Here is a 13,593-nt window from a genome sequence, read left to right as displayed (position 1 = left end):
AGGTCCCATCCAAATGTGACTATGACTTCAATGGCTGCACCTTGCCACTTCTACTGGCACCAGTATGCGTCTCCATCTTCTGGATGGCAGGTGCAGGTGAAACATCTGTCAGTAAAGGTACCCAGGTATTGCATGTATCTTGGTCATCAAGTCTTTTTTTTTTTTTTTTTTTTTTTTTTTTTTTTTTTTTTTTTTTTTTTTTTTTTTTTGCGGGTTCCCACTCGCTGATGCTCAGGGCAATGTACAAACAGACTCAGCTGCTTGATTAGCTATTCACAGACAACCAATCTCCTGCAGGGGTACTTCTTTCTCGGACTATTTTCCAGTACTCTCAACTTTGCAACCTCTGGTAACAATGTTCAATTGAGTTAGAACACAAATTATTGTCTGTCAAACCACAATTATGTTCCTGGCCGTCTTCCCACTGCTATTGGGCATGGGTACTACACTCACATATACAAGTTAGATGCTCACAAGTCGTGTATGGATACCACATGGAGAAATGCCTGGCACCTCTGTGAGGATTGCCAGGCTGCACTATCAGTCTGCCATATCTTAGTAGACAATTACTTATCAGCGCATGCATAATTCACTAACAACATCTACAACACCCTGACACTCAATTAGCTGACCTTGCTGAAAGTCCAGTCTTTAACACAGTGTCCCTCTTTTGACATTTTTGATGGAAATTAACCTATTACACCAACTCCGATTTTAATTTTACACCCACAGCTGCCCAGGGAGGTACTATCATCCAGACAAGTGAGTGTAAAATGGAAGCCTGTAATTGTTTTACATCATGGTAGGATTGCTGGTGCCTTTTTTCTGTCTTATAAACATGCAAGATTTCAGGTACACCTCACTACTTCTACTTTCACTTAGGTCACACTACACTTGCATGTACAAGCACATATATACACACCCCTCTGTGTTTTCTTCTATTTTTTACTAGTTCTTTTTCTTGTTTATTTCCTCTTATCTCCATGGGAAAATGGAATAGAATTCTTCCTCTATAAGCCATGCGTGTCATAAGAGGCGGCTAAAGTGCCAGAAGCAAGGAGAAACTTTGGTTTTTCCTTTTGGGCCACCCCACCTCAGTGGGATAAGGCCGATGCGTTCAAAGAAGAAGATTAACCCCTACTTTCAGTTTTTTAATACAGTAATGATTATTATCTGTGTCATGACTACTTGGAAGTCATTATTTATATTTTACATATTTACAAGCTATTATTTTATTTACAAAGAAGTATAGAACATCTGTCTGGATTATACAACACTGAAATCTTGATGAATGAGAAAATATCCACAATATTTAAATCAAAGAAAATGCTGGGCTTTTTGTTCAAGAACTGTGATTGGAAGACTTTAGAAGGAAGTTAGTCCATTAAAATTACTTTTCTCTGACAATTCTGCCTTTTAATTACAACACCTGTTTAAACATGAAGTAATCTATCCATGAACGTAATATAAAATTTTGTGTGAAATTCTTTTAATGAGGCTGCTGAATTTAGCTACTAATGAAAGGATATATATAAGCTACTTTATTACTAGCTTATTACAGTATTGTTATACTGCATGATTATGTTGCAACCTGCTTGAACTAATGTTTGTGATACATTCACATTCACATTATCATTTGGTAATTCTATAAGTTTTTACCTGCATACTCAAATATGTCTCAATAGAAAATGTCTGCCACTTATGCTGAAATATTTTGCACCAATAAAGAAGATCTTGTTATACATCTAGGTAAGCCACATAAAAAAATCTGCACTTTGAAATTAATCATATTGCATTTAGTCATTACACATTATATACAAAACAAATAATTTATGATGACTTAACCTAGGTCATCACCTTAAAACACCTTAAAATTGTGTCCTTACAATTTTGTGAGTTATATATGTAACTATTCCTTAAATAACTAGGGCAAGGTAACATCCTGCTTGGTCTACCTGCCATTGTTTCTCTCATTATGTCTTCTTTTGAAACAGCTACTGCAGGTATGTATTCCATTTGATCTACTCTATATATTTTTATGCATTTAACATAAAAAATGCTAATCATCTATAAAGGAGAAAATAACACTTGATAGAGGAAACTTTAAAATTATTTTTATTACTTGATCTGTTCAAATGCTGTATTTAAAAATTGCATATTATGCATATTACAGTTAAAAATACTTAAAACCATATACAGAAGGGTCCCACTTATATAGCTGATAGGTTCTGGGCTACTGCTGTAAAGCAAAAATTGCTGTAAAGTGAAACAGCCTTTTTTACTTTCAAATGCATATATGTAGTAGCCTGATATGTTTATACTAACATATTAAGTGAGCAATAGAGCTAGGCCAAAAAAATGTATATACAGTATACACATTACTTACCTTAAAATATTTTTGAACCTTGCTTAAAGTGACTGGTGAATGTATTTATTGTAGGAAGTCTGAATAAATGAAGAATCGATATAATTGAAAACTGCTGTATTTACTCATGATTAGCTTAGGTTATTAAATATCAGTTATTGATTTGATTGACTTGATTACATTGGGGCAATGAATATTGATGAGTAATCTTGTTAGGTTTGGCTTGTGAAAATCAGTGGATAATCTAATTGATTCGTTGAGGCAGGCTAGCGAACATCAAAGGGCAATCTGATTGCTTAAGCCAAGTTATTGAATATCAATATGTACTTTAACTGATTAGGTTAGGTTAGGTTAGTGAGTATTTATAGGTAATCAAATGCTTAGGTTAGGTTAGTGAGTATTTATGGGTAATCAAGTGTTTAGGTTAGGTTAGGTTAGTGAGTATTTATAGGTAATCAAATGTTTAGGTTGTTATAGGAAACACTAAATCCATAAAGTCATACAGTGCATGAGAAATGGAAATTTAATTATTATTTTTATTGAGGGGGAAGCATTAAACAGTTATTGTATTGTTACATTCATGGGGAGTGCTAAACCTGTAGGGTCATACATTGCATCAGGAATGGGAGGTAATCAGGTTCAGTAAAATGAAGGCAAGGACAGGTTCAATTCCTTCGATCGAGAGCCCAACCTCCATGTATCTTAACCTATCAGGCTGGAACCCAGGCCCTTTGGTTGTAAGTCGATCACTACCACTAAGAACACAAGAATGAAGGAACACTACAGTAGGACTATTGGCCCAGGCTAGGTAGGTCTAAATCACACCCACTCATGTATCCATATAGCCTATATTTAAAGCCACCTGAAGTGACTACCTGATAGTTTATTCCACTCATCTACAAGTTACGTAAGTTTATTCAGGTATACACAAATACAGTTACATAGAATTATCATACATAGCAGCATATGTGTAGAGAATATGGGATAACCCAAAACTTTACTGCCAAATCGGTACTTCCCTATATTCTTTCTAAATCCACTACTACCAGTCTTGTCTTGTTTAGATATGCATTTTTAATTTATTTTAATCAGGGTGAAGTGCTAAATCCACAAAGGTCATGTAGTGCCTGGGGAATTGGAGGTATTCAGGTTTGATCCAAGGAAGGGGAGGATGTCCAGTTCCTTGGATCAAGAGCCCATCAGTATCAAAGCACTTCCTCGAGGGGTCATTAACTGATAGATATTCCAACATATAGTACATTGTCAGAGTAGATAGAAACGAATATAAAATAATTATAAAATTTATTTCTTAAAAGTAAATTACACATTTGTTGACATTATTGGCATACTTTATAGAAGGACTGACCAAATAAACATGGATTTTGTTCGGATTAATACTATTACAATAAAAAAATAAGCACTAAACCCACAGGGTCATACAACAGTTCAAATTGTTAACCTGGATAGACAGTAACCCAGAATATCAAAATACTGCCATGTCATCACACTGCCTGATTTATTTCCATTGGGGTCCCATATCTTGGTTGGTAACGCATCAGCTTACACATTGAGGGTTCGATTCCTGGTACGGGTGGAAACATTAGAATGTGTTTCTTTAAGACACCTGCTGTCCCTGTTCACCTAGCAGTAAATTGGTTATTATTATTATTACTATTATTATTAATATAGGGGAGCGCTAAACCCGTATAAATTATACAGTGCCTGTGGGGGAGGGAATGGAAGGTATTTAGGCTCAGTTCAGGGAACTGGAGCAGAGGTCCAATTCCCTAGATCGAAAGCCCCTCACCAGCGTTAAGGAACCTCCCTTAAGGGGACAGTAAATAGGTACCTGAGTGTTAGCTAACGGTATGGGTCGCACCCTGGGGACAAAATTAACCTAATTTGCCTGAAATGCTCTGCATAACAATGGACGTTTTATGCAGTATGCCACTGATGTCAGGTAGGCCTGTGCAAGTGTACATATACTTGTAGAAATAAGTATTACTATTATATTATTATTTTTCTCCTCCAGGATGCGACCCCACACCAGTCGACACTACTGGCTCTTCTTTCTTATATATGAAGCGTGCTACAAGTAAAATATAAAAATAAAAGTAAGTTCATAGTTCCATATTACACTGTGCATACATTAGACCCAAGAGAGGAACGATACAACCTAACGTCATCGTACGTCCGCCACCCAGGACATTATATTTAAGGGAAAGCACTGTATTCATTAGGATCTAGGAATGTGAGGCAGCCAGGTCTGATCTAGGGAAGCGGAGGGTAGTTCCAATTCCCAAGATCAAGAGTCATGAACTTTCCTTGAAGAAAGGCCACCCAGTATAACGTCATCCAACGAATGTAAACAAACGTTTGTAGTTTCAGTCTTTATAAGGTATAACTATAGCCTACAATTACGCTATATTTGGCTTGGTACGACTGGAAGAGGCGTTTTATGCATACATATCTAAACATCCATGGTACATTTATACAAATCTCTCATCAGCTTGTATAATACGGAAAAGTGCTGAGATTTATTTATTTGTAGTGTATTACAGTACGATGACATGAGTCGAGGTGAATGGCAGATTCAATCGGTATCACCATGGTAACCATCAGTCGCGTCAGGTGGGTTGCTGAGGCAAGTGCTGTGGGAGGCGCTCTCACACAGCACCAGTTGAACTTGACGGGTGTGTAGCGGCAGGTAGCACAAGGGCACTGCAGAAACATGATCTGGGACAGGCCTGCCGCCTGCACGGGCTGACGAACACTACCTGTCTATTTCAGAGTCGCCCGGCCCAGGGGATATTTTTAGCCATGGGCAGTAGTGGGCATGAAGAAGGAACACTGAGGGTATTTTGGGCCTGGGTAGAGGGAGCCACTGGCAACATAGCGCTCGCTCTCGAGGGTTTAGTAGAGCAAGTGCGATCGTGGGCGACACTTGGGGGCCTGGGCGCCTCATACATCATGGATACCCTCAACACCCTCCTAGTGGGATGGATGATATTTGTGGCTCTCATATTAATAATTGGTACTTTCTTTTACTATAAGTTCATAAATCACTTCGAGAGTAGTGACTTTGGGAGGCCACAGGATACACAGCCTCAAGGAGAGCTCCAGGAAAAGAAACAGGTGAAGGAGACTAGGGCAGCTTCAGGAAAGTCAGGGCCGGCGGCCCCACCAGTACCACCTGCCAAGAAGCCCACTATTGTCCCTGATCGGGCTGAGGAGCCCGTCTCTCCCCCTGTGGCTACAGGGGCGGACCCAGACGCTGTCAGGTGGACCAACAATGTCTTTACCTGGCTCTACAACAGTGTCGACGGTGCCCCAGCAATCAAGAAAACCTGGCTTCACACCATCAACGAAAATACCGTCAAGACTGCGTTAGAGGTTTGTGCCATTAATCTGATTATTCAACAGAACACCTGAAGAAGTGCTTAATGACCCCTGTGGGTTTAGCGCTTTGTAATAGTAACACGGCTGGTCTCGCAATACATGATGCAACTCTGTCCTTCACAGATTTAGCACTTAACATAATCCCAATATACTTATGGTATAAAGGCAGGGCCTAGGACCTGTAGTTCTTCCACAAACGCCCCTTCTCTTTGACACTAAACTATCTTAATATGGTGGTGGAAATTTATGTTTAAGGAAGAGAAACCACCCCCCTACAGGTTTAGCGCTTCCTTTTGATTATAATTCACTCCCCTACACCCTTCAAGGGGAAAGGGGGCGTGCCTGAATGCTGATGAGGGCTTTTGATTCAGGGAATTAGAGCTGTTCACCCTTTCAGTGGATCATTTATCAAACCTGATTGTCCCATTCTCTTAATGACCCTTGTGGGTTTAGTGCTCTCCCATGAATATAATATAATAGGTTCCTACAGATTTCCTGCCTGGAGATTTTTTTTTTTTATATTGCTTGACATTAATAATTTAACGTTTTCTTTTACGGGTGCTGGTTATTTTAACTTGGTATGGTTGTATCCATGTTGACCATTTTATTCTTGTTTGTAGCTTTTATTGCTTAAATTTTATCCTTTGTTTTTATTGTGTTGCAAATAGTTTACTGCAAGGAACCCTGAGTGACCTATATGGCTAAAGCGATCTGTAAATATTGCAACTACTTCCAGCAAGGTACTTGCCTAAGAACCCAACATACATTTTTCGGCATGAATGGAGTTATTTCCTTTTATCTAAATTTGCTTACTTAAGGCTTAGGTGACTTAGAACTAATTATGTATGAGGTTTGAATTGTTTTGATTGCCTTATGATTAATTTTTTAATACGACAGTGATTAATTCGCTGTAACAGAAGATGGTAATGATGAATTGACAATAGCACATTCGTGTGTTGTCAAAAAATTAAATCCTGCAAGCACCGCAGGTGCTTGCAAGATTTGATTTGTGTGACGTTTGTAGTATATAAATTTATGCAGTTTCTTACCTCATTGTTTAGGAGGAATTAAATTTGGATTTGTTAAAAATTAAGCACATTACCTGTCATTTATCACACCTACATGCTGACACAAATGAGTAGTGATGGGGGCTCACTTGAGGTAGTAAATTAATTTTATTTCTACAAAAAAGCACTAAACCCAAATGGCTTGTACAACGCTAACCAGAACAGTGAAACTGATACATTTAAATCGCTACACAACAACAACCCTCCCCGCACCTCTCAGAAGGTAGGTCACTTTTTACCTGTGAGGTTGGGGAGGGGGTGGGGGATGGAGGGGATTATGCGCATTGTGCTTGGGTGACTTGACTTTTAAGCACAATCCGTGGACTAACAGCCCACATTTTCTTTTGCTTTTATAAGGCGAGGATAACTCATTGAGCAAGTCATCTTACACCCGCTGCCCCTATTCACCTATTTGTATCTTCGCGAGAATGGTATACCATAAATAGGGTCGGGTCATTTTGTGAGAGGAATTGTGTAGGATAACTCATTGCCTATAAAGAGAGCTAAAAAAAAATAAGATATCCGTTTAGAAACATCTTTACTCATCGTTCAGTACAAGCAGGTGGTTTTGTTTATCTGGCAGTTGACGGTTGTGTTAAGCATTAAGTCCCTACCGATTTTAGACATTTTACTTCAGAATTTCATGTATATTTTAGTACCCAAGAGTTAACAATTAAAGTCAACTTAGTCTTGTTTATGCACAGAGAACGGCACACCTGAGATTAAATTCTTCATGTTGAGGGCTTATGTTTTCTCAGCCTGACTTCTCATACTTGTTATGCGCTGTTATTTTCAATGCACTCAAAAACATATTAATCACTTAGGAATGTGAATAACTGGTGGTGGTGGTATGGTAGGTAGACGAAAGCGTAAGTATTGAGAAAGGAAAACGTACAAGGTTTGGCACAAAATACTTTCATAGGAAATTACTAACCATCTTTGTCCCGCTTCATTCTTCTTATGTATAATTTAGAATCTGTTTTTAGACGTTTTCTTCAGCGTTGCTTAATATCATAAAAGCAGTACGTACATGAATGTTCTTAGGTTATAAACATAAGTTAGCCGTTGCCTGGAAATCTTCACTAGGTCCCGAGTTCATTATAAGTTGTAAAGTCTGGGCTTCGCAGTTCGCTACACCATGCCATGTCAGGGTTGATTTCGGTTAGTCTGCAAAAATTAGGTTAACGTTGATTAATCGTCATTTACGTTATTGACATAGGTTCAGAAGACAAATGCTATATAAAAAGTTAGTGCTTAAGTCTTGCATGCATGCATGCATGCATGCATACATACATACATACATACACACACACATACATACATACATACATACACACATACATACACACATACATACACACACATACATACATACATACATACATACATACATACATACATACATACATACAGAGCTCTTCAGCATCGAGACAACACCCCGCACTTGAAAGGAAAAGAAAGGGGCGGGGCGGGACGGGACGGGACGGGACGGGACAGGCCTGTGCTGGGAGGAGTGGGGTATGTTCGGGATGGGTTTAGTGTTGTCAGATGCTAAGTATAGGGTAATGTCCCCACCTGGTTTGTTTGGGTGAAATGTTAGCAGCCCACCCGTTGTTCTGCAGGGAATGCTCTTATTAGCATTTACCCGTATGTCTGATGAACCTGTGACAGGTTTCCAAATTTTTCTACTCTCATAGCCGGCATGGAACCCTTTCTTTTTTTGGTTCATGCCTGTTCAACCAGGCTGTTGCTGTTGCGGCTCATATAAATATCAGCCTGGTTGATTTGGCACTCAAGAGGTAATTATAGTTTCTTCTTGAAGCCCTTTACTTGTTCCGGCAGTATTTCTCATATCCGTTGATAGCAGGTTGAATAGTCTTGGGAAACTGATGTTGATAATGTTCTCTTGTATTCGTGGCGCCATTGCATTACACTAGTTATATCTTACATTACCTCTCACATTTCTCACTCCGGTAGGTAAATTTCTGACTAGATTTACGAGCCTGGCCCATGGCCGGGCTCCGAGAGTAGTTAAACTCTCGAAACTCTTCAAAGGTATATCAAATGTAGGTAAGGTAAATCCTTAACAATCAGGTACCTCTCTTTTTCGCTCCAGAGAGTACTTAAGTATTTAGAGGCGTTCCAAGAAGTTTGAAGGCTTTGTTGGCTGTATGTGAGCAGTAAATGTCACGAAGTTGATGGAACTGATGCTTGTGGATGAAAATCGAAGCCACCTTGAAAGATTTATAATTTGATCTCATTTTCTTTAATACGATTTTACAAAGCGGCATTCTTGTCTTACGAATTTATTAACGCTTTTCACTAAATATTATAGGTTTTAGACCACGATGAAGAATACGATATTTGTTCCTGGAAATCAGTAAGGCCTTTGAGAATTCCACAGAGGAGACTGATAAGAAAGTAGCGGCACATGGTATAGGAAAAATTATCTCCTGGTTCGAGTCATACTGACCTAGACAACACATGTGCCTCATATTGATGGTGAACCATAGCTATATGCCTCATCAGCGATGTGCATATATGGAAGAAATCGGAATGGTATGCCACAGGGATTAGTATTGGAACCCCTTGTTGTTCACAGTTTACATAAGCGACATAGATAGGGGAATAAACGGCGACATAATCGGGCTTACTGATGAGGACAGTAGAAAGCTGCAGGATGACCTGGATAGGTTGATGTGGTCAGAAAAGTGGCATCTGGCACTTCTCTGACCATAAATGTAAGTTTCTAATCCTAGGAAAAGAAAATTCCTGTAGGACTTGTAAGCCTAATAATGTAGATCTTAGTAAAACTGCGGAAAAGTTTTAAGAGTTCTGGTAGGTAGACATTTAAAGTCAAGACAACAGTGCATAAATGTTCTCAATAAAACAAAAGGATTCTTGGCTTCATGACGGGAAGTATAAGTAATGAAGGTTTAAGGTTAAACTTCATTTTTATATACCGGTATCTTTAAGGCCTCATGTAGATTGCCCTGATCAGTTCTGTTCTCCATATTACCTTTTCTGCTCTGATCTCTCCTGCCTTGAACGAAGTCGTCATACCCGAACAGTATTCTAGAAAAGAATTTTCTTGCAAGATAGCTCTTTGGACTTAACTGTAATGATTTATCAAGTAGAATTTACCTTATACGAAACTCTCGAGATTAATTTGCTGCTAGGATTAGGCTTTGATACACAAAATAGTTGCCATTTTCCCCATTGTCTTTATCACCCCTCCATCCTCAAAGGATGTAGGTGCCTTGATGTCAGTGAGAGGCTTTTGATCCAGGGAAGCGATCTACCCTCCCCTTTCTTGAATTGAACCTGATTACTTCCCATTCCCATGTGCTGTGATTGATATGGGTTTAGAATTTACTCCCCCCCCCCTTTCCGGATTATAATATGCTCAATATTGAGTTTAGCTGCTCGTATTTCTACTTAAATATTTATGGGTTATGTAAACTCTCAAACATTAAGTGGATTGTGCAACAGATATGTATTTTGAGCCTATGATTTTTTTTTTTTAGTAACCAAACCTTACTTCAGCTTGATCGATCAGGCCAGCAACCAGAAGGCCTGGTCTGGGACTGGGCCGCGGGGGCGATGGCCTCCGGAAGCTACTCTGGTAATCTATAAGTAATCTAACGTAACCCAACTTAACCTAGCTTAAGTGAACTTAACCTAGAAAAGGAATAATTTTAAGTAAGGTTGAGTTACATGTTAGGTTTTGCTCTGGTGGCCTGGTGGTTAACGCTCTCGCTTCACACGGTGAGGGCCTGGGTTCGATTCCCAGCCAGAATAGAAACATTGGACGTGTTTCTTTCCACCTGTTGTCTATGTTCCCCATCAGTAAAATGGGTACCTGGGTGTTAGTCGACTGGTGTGGGTCGCATCCTGGGACACTGACCTAAGGAGGCCTGGTCACAGACCGGGCCGTGGGGGCGTTGACCCCCGGAACTCTCTCCAGATAAACTCCAGAAACCAAAATAAAAGCTTTTATTTTTTATCGATTTACCACAAATATATTTGTTGCACATCCTACCCAAAATTGGAGTATTTATGTAAGAGAAACCCATCAGCCCAACTCGATATTGACCAATGATTTATCGCTACCATTATGAGTTTGGGTGGCTGAGATGGCGTTATTATTTGACTGGACTCATGTTGGGGGATATGGAACACCTCTTGCATTGTGGACATCTTTGAGACTAAAAGTGATGGCCCATTATTGTGAAGGGAAGGTGGACGGGAACGGACGGTAGGAAGGAAGGAGGGAGAGGAAAGTGGGAGGGGATGAGAAGAGGTGAGGCACTTGGGCGTGTCATCTGGTGGTGTATATAGCGATACTTCCCAGTTGGAGAAATGAGGGAGGGATCAGGGTTACTCAGTGGTACTGGTGTTGGAGGAAGGCCTTCGGCGGGGCTTGGAGATGGGAGGTTGGTGGTGTAGTAGTAGAGGTTATTCCTAGTTGGAGGTGGGTTTTTGGATCATTACCACAGCGGCTCGGTTGGCGATTTGCAACGTATCTTCGGGTTGGCTTATAAACCCGACTGATCAACACAGGTTGCAGGAGCTTATGAAGTTCTCTTGAAGACGGTTAAGGCCTTTTGGCAATTTTCCATATATTTGAAAGTTGTTAGTTTAGGATCTTTCACGATTCTTGCGTTGTATTTATTGCACCTGTTTTTCACTGGGGTACGTTGATGTAAAGGGTTAGCTCAGAGTGAAATTGTTACCAGTCCCTGCTGCATCTTCCGGATGTAATTTATGGAAGTCTTTTTCTCCTGCACTCCCGACTTTATTTTAAGAGCTTTTAGGTTTTTCCATTAAGTTAGGCGTTTAAATTAAGGCAAGCAGTGACAGTTTTCGTGCCCATTCCCCAGCTCTGCCCTTACCTGGAGGTTACCTGGAGGTTATTCCGGGGATCAACGCCCCCGCGGCCCGGCCCATGACCAGGCGTCCCGGTGGATCAGGGCCTGATCAACTAGGCTGTTACTGCTGGCCACACGCAGTCCAACGTACGAGCCACAGCCCGGCTGATCCGGCACTGACTTTAGGTATCTGTCCAACTCTCTCTTGAAGGCAGCCAGGGGTTTATTGGCAATTCCCCTAATGATTGATGGGAGGCTGTTGAACAGTCTTGGGCCCCGGACACTTATGGGGTTTTCCCTTAGTGTACCAATGGCGCCCCTACTTTTTATTGGGGGCATTTTGCATCGCCTGCCCAGTCTTTTACTTTCGTAGGGAGTGATTTCTGTTTGCAGATTTGGGACCATTCCTTCCAAGATTTTCCAAGTGTAGATTATGATATATCTCTCCCTCCTGCGTTTCAACGAGTACAAATCAAGTGCTCCCAGGTGTTCCCAGTAGTTAAGGTGCTTGACAGAACTTATACGTGCAGTAAAGGATCTCTGTACACTCTAGATCTGCGATTTCACCTGCTTTGAATGGAGATGTTAATGTACAGCAGTATTCCAGCCTAGAGAGAACAAGTGATTTGAAAAGGAGGATCATTGGCTTGGCATCTCTCGTTTTGAACGTTCTCATTATCCATCCTATCATTTTCTTTGCACGACCTAATAATTAATAATTGGTTGAAAGTATTGGACGAAATAATGGGTCTGAGACGGAGGGAGCTTTTTGTCATTAAACAGAATTGAGCACTTTAGAAGTGAGATGCTGCCTTGTTCTATGTGATAGCTACATGCGTGAAGTAATAAAATATAACCTGAGCTGGGAAACTTCAGTAAGACTATGGTGATATCAGCAAGCATTTCACTATTAGTTCAGTAGCTACAAGAGCTTGAAAAGTTTTGTTCTAGCAGAGAAATAGTAAAGGTGTGGGGGAAGTTGGTGACTAGGGAAAATGGTGGGAAAGGTTAATGGTGTAGGTGAAAGAGGTCTGCAAGTTGGTGGCGACTGCAGCTTATTGCCAAGTTAATGGTGGTGGATAAAAGGGTGAGGGAGGTAAAGGTCCCTATCGGTGAGATGTGCGTGCTCATCAGTATATGGTTGTGGGGTCTGTCATCGCCACCTCTTGGGATGGTGCAGTGACTTCCTTATCTCTAGGACTTTCTGGACCAAGTACCGGATTATATAATTGGGAGGTGAAAGTCCCGATGGGTCTTGCATACATATTTGTTCACGGGAAGCACTAAACCCATGGGTCATACAGTACCTGAGCAATGGGAGGTAATCAGGTTTAATTCAAGGGGAGGAGACCTTCAGTTTCTTGGAACAAAATCCCTTCAACATCAAAGACCCCCCATCTTTGAAGGAAATGCTAATTTTTATAAAAGTAGCAAGTTGACAGTGACTTTCCGCATGAGAAGTCACTATTAGATTGTGGGTAGGGAGCACTCTGCTTACTCATGGAGGCTCGGCTCGCTCATGTATTCACCTCGCCTATGCACAATCATATCGCCTGTGTCCGCTCACCGCGGTTACCGACCTGCAGGGAATTATCCTCCTTTCTGTGCAGTTTGTATTTATTTTATTATCATTACTGAATAAAAAGGCGCAATACGGTGACTGGAACCATACATAATCCGCACATAGGAGAAAGAAACTGATGACGTTTCGGTTCGACTACGACTCACGAAATCGTAATGACACGATTGCAGACAATCATACCATACAAGGCAAATACCACATCTAGTATCGGGCCCTTACTCAGACAGGATGGGACTTACACAGACGACAACAAGGAAATGAGTGAAATATTGAAATCCCAGTACGACTCTGTGTTTAGTGAACCACTAA

The 13,593-nt window shown here is 40.5% G+C and overlaps 1 protein-coding gene across 16 annotated transcripts in view; it reads left to right on the top strand.

The window, feature by feature from the left end:
* The first annotated feature begins 4,974 nt into the window (after window positions 1–4,974).
* The window catches only part of LOC128696741 (uncharacterized), a 256,551-nt gene continuing 247,932 nt past the window's right edge, over window positions 4,975–13,593 (top strand). For 10 of the 16 annotated variants that reach the window (XM_070094456.1, XM_070094447.1, XM_070094445.1 and 7 more), the window contains exon 1: window positions 4,975–5,758. In XM_070094456.1, the coding sequence (XP_069950557.1) occupies window positions 5,186–5,758 (573 nt within the window). In that variant the 5' untranslated portion in view covers window positions 4,975–5,185. The remainder of the gene's footprint in view (window positions 5,759–13,593) is intronic. The other 6 variants (XM_070094453.1, XM_070094452.1, XM_070094451.1 and 3 more) reach the window with 2 other exon arrangements.

The sequence above is a fragment of the Cherax quadricarinatus genome, chromosome 46 (assembly GCF_038502225.1).
Source record: "Cherax quadricarinatus isolate ZL_2023a chromosome 46, ASM3850222v1, whole genome shotgun sequence".
Classification (NCBI taxonomy): domain Eukaryota; kingdom Metazoa; phylum Arthropoda; class Malacostraca; order Decapoda; family Parastacidae; genus Cherax; species Cherax quadricarinatus.
Note: the sequence above shows the minus strand (reverse complement) of the source record. Positions and strands in the feature narration are given on the sequence as shown.